A 20,622-nucleotide genomic window follows, 5' to 3' on the forward strand; every position below is an offset into this window, starting at 1 on the left:
AAATGACAGCATTGACATGAATTTGATTGCAGTTTTTTTATCTCACCCTGTGGACCGTGCGATTTTACGTGGAGCTATGTTTAACTCATATATAATAACAAATGACGCGTTAGAAGGTAATAGTGAAGTATTTTTCGACCAAAATGGTGAAATAGTATGCCACAATTGAATTTTCAGAATTTCCTATAGGTCTAGGGACAGTATTTGATACATTCATCATATCCTCCTTTTTTATTTTTACAGGGCTTAACTCTGACACTTTTTGTATTTTTAAGATTTCGGTAAAATGTTCCAACCGAAGTGGCTGTAAATTAATATTTTGAAATCTTGACGAGATGAAAACATCTTCATAGTATTTGTGAAAGAAGTAAACCGTAGCCCCCAATCGAATGGCCCCTTTGACAGTGACAAATCGCTGTTTTTTAGGGATTATAAAAATTAACCTTTAAGTTTTCACATAGCCAACTCTCGTCTCTAGATCACTTAAAATGGAGTTGTTGTATTCTGATAATTTTTTATTTATTCTCCATAAAAATGTATTTTCCTTCGAGCCGGATTTGAACCAGCGACCTATGGATGTCTATTTATTCGATTGATTTTTCTACAGTCCACCGCTCTACCACCTGAGCTATCGAAGGTTCTATTTAATACATTTGATATAATTTATAACATTCTCGCAGCTATTAGTTCTTAAAATTTTAAGGAGAACCTTAAATGATAAAATATTTCAGACTCTGGGGATCAATTTGAAAATATATATGATTGCTACCTGCACACATAAAATTAGAGACATACCTATCGGGTGTGAACCCTGCTCCTTTGCGAGATTTTTTTTTCAGCACCTATGGGTTCGTTCAAAAAGATACGTTTCCTTCGAGCCGGATTTGAACCAGCGACCTATGGATATCAATAATTTCATTATTACCCCTACAGTCCACCGCTCTACCAACTGAGCTATTGAAGGCTATGCCGAGTTCGTCCGTAAGAAACGAAATGATTCCCCAGTGTTCTACTCAGCACCGTAAACTATAAGCAGATGATTTTTCAAGCCGTGTTTGAAATACAACCAATACCATTTCCCAGATTTAATCGAAATATCAATATTTTAGCCTAATCTGCTAACCTAAGAGCTAAATACGAAGCTTAATTTACTGATCTGGAAGCAATGTTGCCTGGAAATTCTTCCAATTCTTTGGTTTCTTAAAAAAAAATCACAAGGAAGTTCAATTTTTTTTTAAAAATCCACCGTTAAAGTCCTTTAAGGACGTTTTAACAAATTGATAAAAAAAACATTTTTTGAGTTCTTTGGGGAAGCTTTGAAAAAAGCATAAAAAACTTTCAGAATACTTTGAGGAAGCCTTAAATATTCTTAAGAATCCAAGTTTAGGGTACTCTAAGGAAGCTTTAAAAATCCTTTGAAAAATGACGTATGGGTAATATTAATATTTCCTTAAAAAAGGATTTAATCTATTTCAGGTTTAGGGTTCTCAAGGGAAGTGTCAAATATTATTTAAACAAACTCTAAGGAGATTTTGAAGTTTTAAAAAATATTTTGTAAAGTCATGTTTACAGTCCTGTAACCCACGATTATGCTCCTTTAGTCAGCGCCTCCTTACTATGTTTACATTGCGGAGTCCTTAATATAAGTTCTAAAAAGTCCTGAAAAACCGAGGAATTTTGTTTCTTAACAAGTTAAAAAATATCAGACGGTTTTCCGTCAGATGTATACCCTCATCCTATTTCCGTTTATTTATTTTTCAAAATATTGACCATATACAGGGTTAGATGAAAAAAACTGCAAATAACTTCAGACTGCTGTCATTTCTAAGCCACTCGTTCGACAGCTATTAAAATTATTCCAGTGACAGTTAGTTATATTGTTTATAAGCGTACAAAAGCATTTTGGAGAGATTTTTCCACAAAAAAGTTATTCGTGATGGAATTCAAGCGTGATAGTGTGATATCTTTGTATTTGGCTGGAAAACCACAAGTGGCACTCCAGCATTTGTGAATAAATGTTTGTACTGGTACCGACGTCAAGAAAGTGGACGTCAGAAAACAGCAACATTAGCAGAAATGGTTCGAAAAATAAAGAAGCGACTTGATCGAAGCCCGCGTCACAGTGGCCGACGGCTCCTGAGCATTCGGCAAATATTGAAAAATGAGCTCGGGGTAAAGCCATTGAAATTCCGAAAAGTGCAAGAACTTACACCGCAACAGAAAGAAAATAGAGCTAAAGAGTAGCTTCGCTTGGCCGAAAGTGATACCAATCCGTTGGACTATTGTGTCTGGAGTATTTTGGAAAGCAAGGTAGGCACTAGAAAATACCAAAGAGTCGATCACCTCAAGCAAGCGCTTCGCCGGGAATGGGCCAAAATACCGCAGAGCAATGTTCGGACAGCGTGTGACGTTTTCATTAGCCATTTAAAGGCCATAATACGTGCCAAAGGTGACCAATTCGAACAAATCTAAACTTGTTCTAAAATTTGACATTTGTGGCTTTTACTCATTTGCAGTTTTTTATCTCACCCTGAAATAGTGCATTTTGCATCCAATCTAAGCTGATAAAGCGTTTCGGCATATCAGGTTTAGACTATATCGACTGCTTCCTTCAATTTACATTAGATCTGTGAAAATACTGAACTTTGGTGTTTGAGTTACCAGAAAGAATGAACCGACATATCCTACATTTACATGAGGTCTTTTGTAAATTAAGATATTCAGATACACGATGATTGATGAAGACGCTGACTTGTTCGCATGTATAAAAGTTATAATTATTCAAAATGAAGATGGTGAAGATGAAGGTGAAGATACCAGAAGAAGTGAAGTGAAGAAGAAGTTAAATCCCTTTTTACTGCCCATACGAATGGTGTAGGGAAGAACTAATTACCCGACCCTCATTGCACTCCATGCACACCCTACACAGTCTGGTGTCGTTTAACTGTATTCCATATAGACTCACGTAAAATGTTGACTTTCCCCACCCGTCATCCACCCACACAAGTCAAATCACCGCCAATATTACAAATTATCTAGACTATCAGTGAAAGTAGAACAATTTTCAAAAGATTTTCAATGCTCCAATGGAAGACAGTTGTAGCACGTGCTAGAAACACGATTTGTGCAGCGTGTTCTCTTGCCATTTTTCCTTCGTCATTGTGTAATAAATAACTGGAACAGGAAATGAAAGAAAAAGTAATGTTTAAAGTTAAATAAATTTCGTTTGCATTCACTTGAACAGCTACAAACGCATAAACATGGCTTATCCCGGAGTAAGTGTTCATGTTACTGTCTTTTCCAGCTCTCCCTCTCCCCCTCTGTCTCTGGAGCATCCCTTCCATGTGAAGGAGCAAAATAAAGAAACTAACGAAAAAAGTATGAAATCGCTTAAAAATATGATAATGATAGTCAATGTCGGAGGACAATGTGGAAAGAGGGTGGAATTGGTGGTAAATGATGGAAATAAACACATTTCGCTCTCCAATTTAACGATACCGAGGATGGATGTCTCTCGACGCTGCATGAATGTCTCCCCGCTGGAGGACATAATCTTTTTCGCGCTATTTAACACCAGTTTTCTTTTCTTATTGTCATAAATAGATTTGTGCAGAGCTGTGAAAAAAAAACGAATGAAAGAAAGCAAACAAGAAAATGAACAACGTCAGAATTGTATGATTTCTTGTGAAAACAAATGAGATTATGGATGATCGTTTTTATTGAAAATGGTGGCGAAAAAAGTCTTCAAGTTAAATCAATCAAATTACTTGCAATCCATAATAGGAGCGCTGCAGTCAATTCTAGGTGCTTTACAAAATGTCATATAAAGGCAAAGCTTGACAATAATCAAATTATTTGCAATTCAACTTAGAAATTCAGTATAAACGTCAATTTATATAGGCATGCATCTTTGAATATTTTAAAATGACCATAACTCCTTAAATATTTTGTTTTCGGCGTTTTTAGCTATTATTTGTGATCACTTTTTAAAGCATGAATTATTGAATACTAGCTGGCCCGGTCCGCGTTGCCGGCCCGTAGTTTTTGTCTATTATGCATATTTGTCAAAGCATAGTTATTCAAAGATATGAATGTTATAAATGTTCACGTACTGGTCGATTAGTTTTTAATTTTTAGTCAAATGAGCAGTAATTTGGAATTTACTGTACTTTGTGCACCTCATAATTGAGGGCTAATAGATTTAAGAATAGCCAAAGTTAATTACTTTTTTAAACCCATTAGCACCTCAGATTGTGCATTAGAGTCCTCATAAGTCCCCCTAACCATGTCGGTCTGTTTGTCCGCCAAAAGGTGGACTTGAGGCGGTACTATTACATGGAGAAAATTCTAAAATTTGTAGATATGTTGAAATTTTTGTGTAAGATTTTCACCCCCAAATACACATTTTTAGCCGAATCCTTTGAAATAAGGTAAAATGCGAAACATCGATGACAAATAGAGGCCAAATCGAAAATATAGCAGAACAACATAGCATGTCAAACTGAAAAAAATCACGTGATTTAAATAAGTAAAAATAGTTTTATCCACCTCATAATTGAGGTCAGACTGATTTCAGAATAGTCAAATATAATTACTATTTCACACCCATTACCGTAATATGGGAACTAATTTATTTTGTCATTTAAATTGTAAATTGGAGACCCCATTTAGTCCATATTTTTCATCATAGTATAATTCAATGACGATTCAACAAATATTCGGTCCCGTGCTACTTTCTTATATTTGTAATTTGTTCATGTTTTCACAATTTATTTCATATAGATGTATATCCCAAATCTACGTTCCCAACCAATATTCTCTTGGGGGTTACAAATTTAATAGAATATAAATTTTTCTTTTCTGACCACACATTAGATGTGAAAGTGGAATGTAGGGACTTTACATGAATAAATTTCTATGTATCTTAAATGTTCAGGAAGAATTTTTGGAAGAATAGAAATCCTTTTCTTACTAAAAGTCCCATTCGCTCTACTATTTTGCACCCTTTATATTTGGTATTTTACTGATTGTACTCCCAAAAATTTTTGCATTTTGAGCTCTCATTGGACGGATTATTGTCACATGAAAGAAGTAGGGTCACACTTTGAAATAAGCCCCATTAGTCTTTTTCGGTCATTTTTGTTTGATTAAATGTCTGCGCATCTTCCAGCTGAATCACGATGTAGGCCCTGGAGTTGAAAGGTAGATGTCAGTTACCATCGTATTTCGCACTTATTTCATTTTTTTAGTGAAAAATTATATATTGTGAAAAATTATTCTTTATTTTGTTCACAAAAAATCTACTGAATTCAATACGATATTACAAATTGAAAAAAATTGACAAAAGAAGAATAACAAATTGAAAATATCTTCAACTTGTTCGCTAATTTTTTACAGCAACTGTTTAAAGATCCTTAAAAAAGTTTGTTAATAGAATGTACTTTTATTTTAAAATTCAATTGCATTGGAATTTTATTTCGATATTTTCCCGTTTTGAGAATTGTTGCAATGAGATCTTTTTTTTCGTGACTTTTTAACGATTTTGAAAAAGTAATTATCTTTTAACTTTGGTGTGACCGCATTAAATTATTTCGGTATCATCTATTCCGTTTCGCCAATACATAATTCGGTACTACACTTCCATGTAACCCGCCATCAATTTCAGTTCTCAAGAAATCAAGTCAATTAAATAAATTGGTATTAATATTCGAAAAAAGTAAGTCAAAATGGAAAAAATCATGCAAAATAAAACATTACTATTGTACATTTCAAAAGTCAAAATGAAAATGTTAACATATCACATTTTTACGCGATTTTTTTGGATATTATCCTTTTCGGAAAAGAGACAATTCCGAATTTGTATGAATCATTAAAATCAGTTCAGCGGTTCTTAAGTTATAAGCGTAGTAACTAACACAACTTTCATTTATATATATAGATTTTAAAATGGCCATATTCAGTTTTCGGCGTATTTAGCTATAATTTGTGATCACTTTATAAAGCATGAATTATTGAATATTTTAAAATGGCCATAACTCCTTAAATATTAAGTTTTCGGCGTTTTTAGCTATTATTTGTGATCACTCTTTAAAGCATGAATTATTGAATATTTTAAAATGGGCATAACTCCTTAAATATTGATTTTTCGGCGGTTTTAGCTATTATTTGTGATCACTTTTTAAAGCATGAATTATTGAAGATTTTAAAATGGCCATAACTCCTTAAATATTGAGTTTTCGGCGTTTTTAGCTATTATTTGTGATCACTTTTTAAAGCATGAATTATTGAATATTTTAAAATGGCCATAACTCCTTAAATATTGAGATTTCGGCGTTTTTAGCTATTATTTGTGATCACTTTTTAAAGCATGAATTATTGAATATTTTAAAATGGCCATAACTCCTTAAATACTGAGTTTTCGGCGTTTTTAGCTATTATTTGTGATCACTTTTTAAAGCATGAATTATTGAATATTTTAAAATGGCCATAACTCCTTAAATACTGAGTTTTCGGCGTTTTTAGCTATTATTTGTGATCACTTTTTAAAGCATGAATTATTGAATATTTTAAAATGGCCATAACTCCTTAAATATTGAGTTTTTGGCGTTTATAGCTATTATTTGTGATCACTTTTTAAAGCATGAATTATTGAATATTTTAAAATGACCATAACTCCTTAAATATTGAGTTTTCGGCGTTTTTAGCTATTATTTGTGATCACTTTTTAAAGCATGAATTATTGAATATTTTGAAATGGCCATAACTCCTTAAATATTGATATTTCGGCGTTTTTAGCTATTATTTGTGATCACTTTTTAAAGCATGAATTATTGAATAAATATTGAGTCGTTGTGCATTTGTTTGTAATATGAAGAAAGAAGCGAGATAGACCCCAAGTTACTTTTGAGAATCTTCATAGAATCTTTTTCTGAGTCGATTTATGTATGTCAGTCCGTCTGTCCATATATTTTTGTGAACAAAATGAAGGTCGCATTTATTATCCGATTGAGTTGATATGTTCCAAATTATATTTGTTAGGCCCAACGAAACGCCAAAAGCCATAATTTTTAATTTTTCTTTTTAAATTTTTTTGAACGGAAGCAAAAAATTTCGGAGACCGTCACACGTTGCCCGAATGTTGCTCTGCAGTATTTTGGCCCATTCCCGGCGTAGCGCTTGCTTGAGGTGATCAACACTATGGTATCTTTTAGAGCCAACCTTGCTTTCCAAAATACTCGGGACTCAATAGTCCAATGAATTGGTATCCGGAGATTTGGTGGCCATTGTGCGTTGAAAATGAAGCGAGGAACCTCATTTTGTAACCATTCTTGGGTGGCGCATGCTGAGTGCGATGGTGCTGAGTCCTGTTGGAATTTCGAAGGTCTGCGGCCAAAATGTTTGCGTGCCCAAGGCTTTAATACATCCTCCAGAATATTTTCGCGATAATATTCGGCATTTATTCGATTAATACGAGCGAAGAGCGACCATTGGCTGTTATGGCGGACCACACCATCACCATGGCCGGCGCTTGAGTTCTGGTGGCCAACAGAATGTGCACATTTTCAGCTGACCTCTTTGGAAAGTAACCACGATTAGTTTGTTTGTTTACAAACTGCTGGACAACGAATATTTTCTCATCGGAGAAAACCAAATTCGGTAGTTCACCACTTTCCGCTAAGCGAAGCAACTATTTACCTCTTTCGAGTCTATTTACTTTCTGTTGCGGTGTAAGTTCTTGCACTCTTTGGAATTTTAATGGCTTTACCCCGAGCTCATTTTTCAATATTTGCCGAATGGAATATTGGGATATGTTCAGCTCACGAGCCATTTTTCGGCCGCTGCGACGCGGGTTTCTATCAAGTTTCTTTACTTTTCGAACCATTTCTGCTGGTGATGCCGTCCACTTCCTTGACATCGGGCTACGCTACGGTAACGAGCGATGGTACGAGACACAAAAGATTTATTCACATTTAAATGCTGGATTGCTCTAACGATTGGTTTTCCAGCCAAATATAAAGAAATCACACTATCACGCTTGAATTCCATCCCGAATAACTTTTTTTCTCGAAAATTCAGACCAAAGTTGGTAAGAAGGTTTAAATTTAGATATAGCTCCCATATATATCTTCTTCCGATTTCGGGTAAATTGTGCTTTTAGTGGCCAATATCAGTCCAAATGACCTGAATTTCGGCACCATCCGACCAAATTCAGTCTAGAAGCAAGTACATCAAAATTAGTTCAGATATAGCTATAGTTCCCATAAATATGCTTTATCCGATTGGTGTTTAAGTCCCTCACAATCGTAATATGCACTCCACAACAATGATATTTGTTATCAGATATCAGATACAGCCCAGAAATACCTCTGCCAAAATTTGATTAAGATCGGTGCAGAATTTGGATGGAATTATTCTTCTCAGTTGTAAATATTTCCTGAAATAATTTACACTCTTTCATTTTCACTTTACTTTTTTATCTTCCACAATACTGACGGCGGTGACACATGACCTGATACTTACCCACATTTTGAAATTTTAATACATTTTTTGCATTTATTTCATTTTTCTTTTTCAAACATTTATTTTATTTTATTTTTATATTTATTTATATTTTTGCTTTAACTAAATTGACTACAAACAGGATTTTTGTTTATTCTAACGTTTAATAGTGTAATGTGTTTTTTGCTCTTCTTTTACGATTTCAATAGTTACCTTTTGCACTTAAATACTAAATTTTCTTTTAGTTTCTGCTTTTTGTTTCACATTCTAAAGATATCAGTTCTTAAAGTTAACTTTGGCAATTGCTATGTTAGGTTTTTCTCCATTTTTTCTTTTTTGGTTTTGCTTTTGGTGAAATAAAACAGCCTTGTTGGGATTGTTTGATTCATAAAAACAACGAACCGTAACGAATCAAAGCAAAAATTAAATAAAAATTTACGCTTTCCGGTGGAACGGAAAAAAACCGCCAAAATTGATTTTTCGATATGTGGTTTTTAGGGTTTTGGATTTTCACCAAGCGTTTTTTATTCGTTTATAATAAAAACAAACGAACAAACGTATAAAGAAATAAAAAATCCAACCGAGTACTCGGCCAAATATTGAAAACGAACAGAAACAACAAAAAAATAGCAACACAAACACACACAAATATTGGTGGTATATGCGATTGTAGCCAGGCCTTTGCGGGATAGATACAACAATCATTCAATAACAATTAAAAAGGATATCTGGGAACGGTGGATGCTCAACAACTATTTGGATATTAGGGTGGTACTAAAATTTATTGGAAATATTTAGGAATATAAATATTGTAAATCTTTTTATAAAAAATCTCTCGACCTAGGGCTTGGCTTAGAAAAATAGGCTGGAGTTTACTGATGGCGTGAAGGGTTGATATAAGGCGGGATTTTTGAATATTCGCATTTAAATAGTACGGCACTGTTATTAATCAACTGCTGTTCGAAGATAAGGAGGGATTTTTGGAGGGTAAGAAAAGTTCCAAACAGAAAGAGTTCGGCATTATTAATGAGTGTTAACTAAGGGCTTGGACTTTGAAATTTTGCATGAAGATCACAATGGATGTTCAGGGTGAGATAAAGCGGAATTTCTTTGTATTCGAAATTTGTATTTTATAGCCACGAAAAATATTAAAAGGTACAGGGTTTCCCATATTCGACGGACCCATCTGGCAACGCCATAACTTTTGACAGAGATGTCACATCGCTTAATGACATACCGCGTTTAAAGCGTCAGTCCAAGCAGATTTTTACCATGAACCAATACACGCCACGCGAGCTCTCTGAAATAGTTGAAATTTACATTCAACAGAAGAAGTCAATTGTGAAAACTCAACGTGCTTTTAAAACATTAAAAAATGTGAGAAGTGCGCCTTCTAAGAACACCATTAAACGTTTATACGAAAAATTTTCGACTGGTAATGCTCTTTCTAATCCGAAGAGGCCATATAAAAGTCGACCAAGGCCGTTCTCAGCAGTTGGGCATGGCTCGGTCCACTTTACAACGGATTATTCGCATTGATTTGCATTTGTTCCCGTACAAAATTCAATTGACGCAAAGAATGTTGCCTGCGGACAAGCCGCGTTCGCCCGATTTGACGTCGCCTGACTTCTTCTTGTGGGGATATTTGAAGTCAAAGGTTTTAGTTAACAAGCCAAGGACCGTAGAAGAGCTCAAGGACAACATTCGTGAAGAAATAGCCGCTATTCCGGCCGAAATGCTGGCAAAACGATGGAAAATGCAGCACAATACGTCATCAACGCCAGAGGCGGCCATTTAAGAGATATCATATTCAAATATTCAAAAATTGATATAAACAAATCTACTTGGAACAAATTAAATGATTAACATTGCTAACCGCCAAATTTTTATTTTTTTCTTTGATTTTTTAAAAAAAACATGGGTCCGTCGAATATGGGCAACCTTGTATAATATTTTTATTGAGCATTTAAGAAGTATTGGAAAACTGCAATTTATGATTAGAGTCACATTTGCTGCATAGGGTTATATGAGGTGGAATTTTTAAAAATTCGTACTTTAAACGTATCAAAAGTACTAAAATTGTAAGACATTGTTAGTGAGCTATAGGCAATAGGTAGACCAATGAACTCTTGCATGAAGGACATTTTAGATATAGAGAAGTAAAATTAGCCGCGATTTTTGAAACTTCGTACCAATGGCGAATGGTGCAAAAAATTGCAAAATGATACAGAATTGTTATTGATAAGATGTAGACCTAAAATGTTTGTGTAAGGGCCACACTCGGTCAACAGAGGCAATATTTTCGTAGCATTGTTATTATGAAGGTTACGGATTAAAGGTACAAAATGGTAAAACGATGTTACTGAGCAATAAGTGAGACCAAGAACTTACAAATTTTTGCAAAGAAGAACAGTGTTGAGGTAGAGGGATATTTGGAAATTCCCACTTTGAGGATGCGAAAAGTACCAAGAACTACCAAATAGTATAGCATTATTATTGAGGAATCGGAATAGAAATGTTCCACTTGGTTAAAAGAAGCCTGCTTTAAGAGCACCAACAACAGTAAAAGGTATATACATTGGGTGAGCTAATCACCCAAATTTACCAAACGGTACGACATTAGGCGCTGGAACTTAATAATGTAGTATGGATGTAACTCTTTACACCTAGGGGCGGGACACGGCGAGATTTTTGAAACTTTATACTTCAAATCCATCAAATTAACAAGTATCAGTATCAGTCGGTTTTGCCGACAGATGTATACCCTCAGTAATGTCCTTTCATATATCTAAAGGGTGAGATGAAAAAATTGCAACCAACTTCAGACTGCTGTCATTTTTAAGCAACTAAAATTATTCCAGTGACAGCTCATTATATTGTTTAGAAGCGAATTTTCCAGAAAAAAATTATTCGTGATGGAATTCTTTATATTTGGCTAGAAAACCACAAATGGCATTTAAATGTGAATGAATCATTTGTGTCTCGTATCATCGCTCGTTACCGTGATACCGGTAGCTTATCCCGAGGTCAAGGAACTGGACGGAAGAAAACAGCTACATCAGCAGAAATGGTACGAAAAGCAAAGAAGCGACTTGATCGCACCCGCATCACAGTGGCCGAAAAATGGCTCGTGAGCTGAACACATCGCAATATTCCATTCGGAAAATATTGAAAAATGAGCTCGAGATAAAGCCATTGAAATTCCAAAAAATACAAGAACTTACACCGCAACGGAAAGAAAATAGACTCAAAAGAGTCGAAGAGTTGCTTCGCTTGGCCGAAAGTGGTGAACTGCCGAATTTAGTTTTCTCCGATGAGAAAACCGTAGTTGTCCAGCAGCTTGTAAGCCAACAAAATGACCGTGTTTACTTGCCAAAGAGATCAGCTGAAAATGTGCACCTTCGGCACCACCAGAACTCAAGAGCCGGTCATGGTGTTGATGTGGGGCGCCATAACAGCCGATGGTCGCTCTCCGCCCTCCGCTCGTATTAATCGACCGTGGCATCTGAATAAATGCCGAATATTATCGCGAAAATATTCTGGAGGGTGCTTTAAAGCCTTGGACACGCAAACATTTTGGCCTCAGACCTTGGGCATTCCAACAGGACTCAGCACGCGCCACCCAAGAATGGTTACAAAATTAGGTTCATCGCCTTATTTCCAGCGCACAATGGTCACCAAAATTTCCGGATGCCAATCCGAAGAAAGGTTGGCACTAAAAAATACCAAAGTTTCGATCACCTCAGGCAAGCGCTTTGCCGGGAATAGACCAAAATACCACAGAGCAACATTCGGGCAGCGTGTGACGGTTTCATTGGGTGTTTCAAGGCCATAATTCGTGCCAAAGGTGAGCAATTCGAACAAATCTAAACTTATTCTAAAATTTGATGCTATTTCCGAATTTTGTTTTTTTTTTGTTTTCATTCAATAAAATTTAAAAATCAATTTAAAAATTATGGCGTTTGACTTTTTTGCAGGTTTTTTCTCACCCCTTCATTTTTATGCAAACGGTATTATGGCACGTTTATCGGGCATTTGACATGTCTCCACCAATCTTCTTGAAAAATATGAAATAATCGCAACTTCCTTGAAAGTCATGCAAATGAGCGAGTGAAATCATTGCATCACATCACACGACCGTTAAACTTAGATCTGAAACCATTCCATTACAGTGACTAAGAACCACCTTAATATTCACAACAAAAAAGTCCATGCATCTGGTCAACCCATCCTTTTTTATGAATACTAGATAAATTCATTCGCTGCTGTGGTTGGAGGGATGTAGCGGCTGAAAGGGATACAATTTCTGATGAGCGTAACTTCAAAATATCAGCTTTGATGATTTCATTTGTTACCATGGAAATACCGAACAAAACCACAATTTTTAATATGAAATGAAGCGGTGAAATAAAATATCTTCAAATTGGTGCTTGGCTTTTGTCCTGTTCCTCCAACGGCATACATATATGTATGTTTTCAAGGATATTCAATCTAAATCTAATGGCAGTGTACAATATTTTTTTTTTGCTTTACTTTGAATGGGGGAGGGTAGGCGGGGAGATGTTAAAGCCAATTCTAAGTTTTAGGGGTTTTATCAAAAACTTTGTTGAAGTACCAATAGAAGGTCCTCTAAATGCAATATTCTGCTCTTTGTTTGGGAAACCTTGAGGAAGACCTCCCTCTCTTCTTTGGTCTCTAAACAGCTGTACCATTAATCATATCATAATGGTCACGATGCCCCGTACTGGTGCTGCTGCCACCACCACCGGGCTTTACATGTCCACTTTGTACAGCTGCAACTAGCGTAGATCCTGTACCAGCACCGGAGCCGCTTGTTTTAACAGTTGGACTACCGTTGACAATTCCCATTCCCGCAAATAGGCTGGCATGCGAGCGTCGCCTTTCTCTTTCAATTTCATCCAAATCGAATGCATCACCACCAACCATGACACTTGGTCGGCGTTGTTCATCGAAGGCGTAAGCTCTTTGGAATTTTGAGGGACCATGACCGCCAGCTGTGCCATTACCACCTCCGCTTTGGGAGCGTGTTAATATGGCATGATTGGAATTCTGAGAGGAAACAACAGTCGCTGTGGGTGGTGCCCCAACTCCGTACAGGCGAAAGTTGGAGGGTGATGAAGGTATGGCACTTGGCCACTGGACCACTGGCTGTTGTTGTTTTAAAGAAGAGCTCATATGAGGATGTTGCTGTTGTTGTTGCTGGGCATACTGTATTTGATGAGGTGGCTGCAAAAACATGGCCTGCTGCTGGTGCTGCTGTTGAACAAAGTGTCCATTTAGCTCTTCATTTGACTTGTGTAGGCCATATCTGGAACTATAGACATCCTGCTCGCGAGAAAGGCTTAAATAACGATTCTGTGGCTGCAACTGTTGCAATTGATGCTGTTGTTGTTGCTGCTGCAACTGTTGTTGTTGATGTTGCATCATAAGATTCGTTAACCGTTGCTGGCTGGAACTGTAAATATTGTGCAATTGACTAGTACTTAACGCTGAGGCTATACTGTCCTGCGAATCGGTACTTCGTTTCACCAATGCCCTCGGCAATGTGGTACGGCTTTGATACATCATTTGTTGTTGTTGTTGCTGCTGCTGATAGTCGGCGTGGTGGTGGTGCAAACGATTCTGTGACCCACCATAGACATCACGAGTCATATAATGATGTGCCGTTGCACTGCCATGTGGCGGCAAAGGAAATGCGGTGGCTGCATAATCGCTATTCGCTCCAACGCCATGGGAGCCTTCAAAGTCATACAAGGGTTTCGGAACAGGCAGGGGTGTGTACAGGGCGTGAAGTGACAAATTCGAGTTAAGACGTCTCATATGATTGGGTTCAACATACATCGATGCGCGACGTCCATTGTTTCGCAGTGCTGACGATGGCATTAAATGGATGTTATCTGAAAGAGAGGAAAGGGAGAAATGAAGATTTTTTTGTGAGGCAAATATTTAGAGATTTGAAATAACTTAATAGACTGGACTGAGTTGTGTTAATGGAAATTTTGGGATGTACCAAGTCTTGAATATGTCAATTTTGTGGATATTCAAAAGGGGGAGGTGCCAGAAGGAGTTGAACGATATATCCCATCTTCACAACGGATCTTTTGTTAGTGGAAATAATGGGATGTATGAAATATAAAAAGAACCTGATGTTTATTTCGGATTTTATAAACGTTTTGGTTGTTCAAAACTTTGACCCTTTGTGGGGGAGGTAGCAGCAGGAATGGTCCGATCTCTACCGTTTTTTTTTAACAGATCCTGTGTTGATAGAAATATTCAGATGTGTCAAGTCTAACTGGAATCCGATGTTAATTTCTCGTTTTAAGCTTAATGGATATTCAAAATTTCGACCTTTTGTGGGGGAGGTACCAGAAGAAGTGTACCGATATATTCCATCTTAACACCAGATCTTGGGTTTATGAAAATATTGAGATGTGTGAAATTTGAGACAATCGGATTCTCACATCACATTTTATGAAGGTTGTAATTATTCAAAATGTTGACCATTTTTGGGGGAGGTACTTGATGGAGTGGACCGATATTGTCCATTTTCACACCTGACCTAGCACTGACGTAAATATTAGGAATTGCAAAGTTGGAGCAAAATCGGATTATCGTTTCTTTTTCTGTACAAAAAAAAAAATTGAAAATTTCGACCATTTGTGTGGAGGTACCAGAAGGAGTGGACCGATATACCGTCTTACTACCAGATCTTGGGTTCATAAAAATAGTAAGATGTGTGAAATTTGAAGACAATCGGACTCTTACATCACATTTTATTAGACTTGTAATTGTTCAAAATTTCGACCTCCCCCAGTACTTGATAGAGTGAAAACATATTTATGTTTTTGAAAAGTCCCTATCTCCATACCTATCTATTCTATATTTAAAGCCCTCAATTATTGCAACTTTATACAGCCGGATAATCTACAAATTGATATTTTACACTTTGCAACTTGCTGAAGACTTTTTTGCAAATAAAAGCAGCTTAAAGCTTTGAGATTCGTTCGTAGCGCATCGAAATAATCTTTTAAGACGTAAGAGGAGATATAAATTTTTAATCAGCGTAAAATTATAAAATTATTTAAACATATATGGGTTATCCGTCTGCGTATCATTCTAATTTTTGAAGGGATCGACCCATGTTTTGTCTGAATTTGTATGAGGTTGAAAATGGTATATCGGACAAGTTTCGGTATAGCTCCTAGAGATATTCGGTACTTTTATTCCAACGGTATCCGTTGAAATACGGCATTTGAAGTCCTCAAAGGATACCAATCTTTTCGGAAGATTAGGTGCGAAAATAGATAATATAGGCCGACTCCCTCTTGTACCTTCCTCACTAAGTTCACATCCCTCCCTGGCCATGGTGATGGTGTGGGCCACCATAGCAGCCGATGGTCGCTCTCAGCTCCTATTAATCGACCGTGGCATCAGAATAAATGCCGAATATTATCGTGAAAATATTCTGGAGGGTGTATTAAAGCCTTGGGTATGCAAATATTTCGGTCGCAGACCTTGGACATTCCAATAGGACTCAGCACCATCGCACTCAGCAAGCACCACCCAAGAATGGTTACAAAATGAGGTTCCTCGCTTAATTTATAGCGGACAATTGCCACCAAAATCTTCGGACACCAATCCGTTGGACTATTGTGTCTGGAGTGTTTTGGAAAGCAAGGTTGGAACTTAAAAATACCAAAGAGTCGATCACCTCAAGCAAGCACTTCGCCGGGAATGGGCCAAAATTCCACAGAGCACCATTCGGGTAGCATGTGACGGTTTCATTGGCCGTTTGAAGTCCAAAGGCGACCAATTCGAACAAATCTAAACTTATTCTAAAATTTGAAGCTATTTCCGACATTTTTTGCTTTCATTTGAAATTTATGGCGTCATGTAAAAATTATGGCGTTTGACTTTGTTGCAGTTTTTTGAATAAAAGAAGGAGACCTTGTTGTGCACTCTAAAAGAAGACGGCCTTATGGAATTCTATAGAAAACCCACCTTGTGGTCTTCTATAAATGAAGAACACCTCGTAATAGAAGAAGACCACCTTGTCGTCTACAATAGTGGAACATAACATTGTGAGCTTCAAAAGAATACAAGCTTTTGATATTCCATAGAACAAAAATACCTTTTAACCTTCTTTTACAGAAGATGGCGACCTTGTTGGCCTGGTCTTCTTTCTTATGGTCTTCTACATAAGATAACAACATTTGTGACTATTTTGTGGTCTCAGAAGAAGATAAATGTATAGTTTTCTGTAGAAGATGGCGAATTTGTGGTCCCCCATAGAAAAACTTTGGAGAGAAACACTTTGAAGAACACCACATAAATCCACACATAAGAAAATCGAAAGATGACTTTCTCTTAAACACCTTCTCATGGTGGTCTTTAAAAGAAGGCCATATTGTGGTTTTCTATAGCCGAATATGGTATTCAATAGACGAAGTAGACCTACTGGTCATCTATATTTGAAGATGTCCTTGTCTTCATCTGAAGTAGACTATCTGTGGTGACAAAACCATTCTGTGCTTTCCTGTAGAAAATATCACAAAAAATCATGTCATATCAATATTGTTTTCACCTAGAAATGAAGAGCACATCTTCTGTACATAAAATGTCTCATTGGGTTTCTTTTTTTACAGAAAAACTCTACACTGGGTTATTCGTAGAAAAAAATTCTCTTATTGGTCTTTTACGAAAATTTAATCTCTCGTAGAAAAGGAATATTTGAAGGAAGGAGAAAAGTTATTGGTTTCGAAAAAAGATTTTGTGGCCTTTATTAAAGAAAGACAATTTGTATTTTTCGTATTTTCAAGAGAAAGACGGCCTTACGGAAGATAAGCCGTTATGGTCTTCTCTCTTCTGTCTATGGTTCACTCCTTCACAGGCGGACACAAATTCGCATTTAAATCTTTTTTTTGAAGAAAAGGATGTGTTCATGTTGTTGAAGCCGTGCCCATCAAAATCATACATCAAATTTATTTCTGGTTGGATATGAACTATTGACCCATTTCTTTGCTACCTTCCCCGCAAAAGGAGGAACTGCATTAAATTCCTGGATATGGTATAATGCGGAATATTTTTTTTTTACTCAAATGGGCTATTTGGATTGTCTGCCTTTCATACCTACCTTCCCAAACAACAAAAACTAATAACGCCCACTTACCAAGGATTTCAGAGATATGCTTATTTAATATGTGCAATTTTTAAGAATGTGATATTTAGGCGCATACCTCCGGGGACAGAGACTTAGAAGGAATTAAAATAAAGAAGCATTCCATTTGTTACTTTCCATCCAATTGAAGGAATCAGAAGGAAGGGATATTGTCCCTCAAAATGGGATTACTAGATTTAGATATCGTTTAGAGAAACTGTGAATTCGGTAAGATACACCATTGGGAGTACCAAATCATATATTACCTCAGATATTTAGAAATAAGTTTTCATTTAATGTTATGTTATCTTGTACCCCCTCTAACATGCTCCTTCCGATTACAATTCATGTCAACGCTATCACATTTTAACAAAAACTACAATTACCCCGTACAATGTTATTGCACCATTGTTGTTGTTATTGCTGCAGCATTTGTCCCATAGACCCCTTCAATGATACGGACGAATCGTTTCTGGCACAATAAACGCATAACAATTTCGGGAGACAATTTATAAACTTTTCTAACCACTGCCAACCAACCAGCCAGCCAACAAGCCAACAAAAAGGCTTCCAAGCACCGAACTCTAAACTTTACACAAAAATGCAATGATAAATGGCTTTTATTCGACAATGTCCTTGGGCGAGTAAAAATGATTGGTGCGGCTACTAAAAGTGAAGACGAGAAGCGTTTAATGTATTTTCAATAAAAGCAGACAACAACACTTCCTTCAGTTATTTTTGTTGTTGTTGTTGTGCAGCTATTATGAGATGCTACTTCCATGAAGTTTTCCGTTTCTTTTTTTTATTATTTTCTAAAATATCCTAAAAGAGTTCGGAAGCTAAACTAAATTGATTTCGTTGAAGAGATACAAAATGGCAAGGATGAAGAGCAATAAAGTGTACGTTTTTGAACACCATTTCCTGGGGGAAAAGGGGATGAATAAACTGATTGTATTTAGTAAGTTAGTAATGTAGCCAATCAAGAGCGAGGTGGTTGTGAAGAGAATTTGAAGAAAATCAGATATTGATCCCCTTCATATTGCCACTAGCAAGTGCCCTTCGTTAGCGAAAATCCACCTTAAAATTAAGATTTGTTACAAGAGTTCGTGTTAGGCCTTTTTCGTACTCAAAATTCATATTTTTTCCTTTTGACAAAATTTTTTGATCACAGCTTCGTACGCCGTTCGTAATTATCAGACTTTCAAGGTTTTCTATATAATTCAAGTTTTTTCCTTTTAGGAAAAAATTCGATATCAAATTCCGGGGTTCTAGTTCTATCTCCCAATACCCAATTCTGTACCACTTAGTACTTTTCGTACAATTGTAGAACACATTTTCAAAATCAATTCTATATTTCAGTCCCAGACATATCTCCATATCTCAACCTCAGATAACAAAGGTAATCTTAATATCAAATTTCAGGATTTCATCTCTGTAATTTCCCCCGTTGTCAAATTTAGTTTCATTTAATACAAATATAGTACATATTCCAAGTGAGATACTTCAATATCAAATTTCGGGATTCCAGCTCAATACCAAATATAGCAAAATTCCGTACTTTTCAAACAATTATAGTACAAAGTTTCCACATACCAACAGAGACCTCAATATCAATTTGAACAATTCCAGACCTATCCTTTAACCTAATACAAAATTTGGTACTTTTCGTGCAAATATAGATGCCAATGACATCCATTTCAAATTTTAGAATTTCACTTATTCACCCAATACCAATACCATTTAGTACTTTTCTCAATCCCAGATACCAACGCAAACCTCAATATCAAATTTCGAAATTCCAGCCCTATTCCTTCACCGAATACCAAATTTAGTACAATTTAGATTTCGTGCACTTGTAGTATCCATCCAACCTTGATTCTCATACCGAATTTTAAGTTTTTATCTCTATCCGTTCACATAAGACCAAATGGTAACATTTTGGAAGTTTAGTAACATTTTAGAACTTTTCGTAACCTTAAAGTTCGAATTTCTTTATCAGTGACTCTCATTATAAAAATTTAAGAATTCCAGTTCTATCGGTGTACCACAATCCTAATTTGTACTAAATTTGGTTCCATTTAGTACACATAAGAACGAAGTTACAATATTATCTACATTCCACAGTCCCAGAATGCAATAGTAATCGTTTTTCTAAATTTCAGAATTCACTCAAATCCAAATTGTACCAAATTTAGTACCATTTAGTACACTTATCATACAACCCAATAGAAATCTTACTTTCAAATTTCAGAATTCCAACTATACCGGTTCACCCAAAATTTAAATTGTACCAAATCTAGTATCATTTAGTACTCATAATTACGAAATTCCAAAACTACCTACATTCCTCAGTCCCAGAACGCAATAGTAATTTTATTTTTAAATTTCAGAGTTACAGCTCTTTTGATTCACCCAAATCGAAATTGTATTAAATTTAGTACCATTTAGTACCTTTTATGCATATAAATACGTTCAGGATTCCAGCTCCATCCTTTCCTCCAAATTCAAATTTAGTACCGTTTAGTACTTTCGTACACATAAGTAAACACTTCCAAAACTACTTCTTTATATCGACTCCACTCCTCGACCTTGATTGCCATTCCAAATTTTAAGTTTCTAGGTCTAACCGTTCACATGATACGAAATGGTACCAAGTGCAGTACATATTTGTACTTTTCGTACACTTATAGTGCGCATTTCCAAATACCCTTTTGTACATCTATCATACACTCCATCAGTGACTCTCATTCCAAATTTACTGCTTCCTCAAATACAAAGGCTACCATATTTGGTACCTTTTAATACTTTTCGTACCCTTCTAGTTCGAATTTCCAAAAACCCATTTTTCTCAGACCCCTTCAGACCAAGGCCGACCCTCACCCAAAAATTGTCTTCGATCTCTTCTATAAATATGAAGGAAAAAGATACGTGTATCAGTACTACTA

The 20,622-nt window shown here is 36.1% G+C and overlaps 1 protein-coding gene and 2 non-coding genes across 3 annotated transcripts in view; all 3 read right to left on the minus strand.

Moving 5' to 3' along the window:
* Positions 1 to 542: 542 nt before the first annotated feature.
* TRNAY-GUA (transfer RNA tyrosine (anticodon GUA)) lies at positions 543 to 638 on the minus strand. The gene is made up of 2 exons: positions 602 to 638; positions 543 to 578 (listed from the first exon to the last, which is right to left on the minus strand). It is a non-coding gene; the product is annotated as a tRNA-Tyr (tRNA).
* A 231-nt stretch (positions 639 to 869) lies between these two features.
* On the minus strand, positions 870 to 964 carry TRNAY-GUA (transfer RNA tyrosine (anticodon GUA)). The gene is made up of 2 exons: positions 928 to 964; positions 870 to 905 (listed from the first exon to the last, which is right to left on the minus strand). It is a non-coding gene; the product is annotated as a tRNA-Tyr (tRNA).
* Positions 965 to 12,430: 11,466 nt separating this feature from the next.
* LOC101899367 (uncharacterized) overlaps positions 12,431 to 20,622 on the minus strand; it is a 134,004-nt gene continuing 125,812 nt past the window's right edge. Inside the window, exon 11 of the mRNA XM_059129829.1 lies at positions 12,431 to 14,417. Within this exon, the coding sequence (XP_058985812.1) occupies positions 13,195 to 14,417 (1,223 nt within the window). The 3' untranslated portion in view covers positions 12,431 to 13,194. The remainder of the gene's footprint in view (positions 14,418 to 20,622) is intronic.

Source organism: Musca domestica, unplaced genomic scaffold (assembly GCF_030504385.1).
Source record: "Musca domestica strain aabys unplaced genomic scaffold, Musca_domestica.polishedcontigs.V.1.1 69, whole genome shotgun sequence".
Lineage (NCBI taxonomy): Eukaryota > Metazoa > Arthropoda > Insecta > Diptera > Muscidae > Musca > Musca domestica.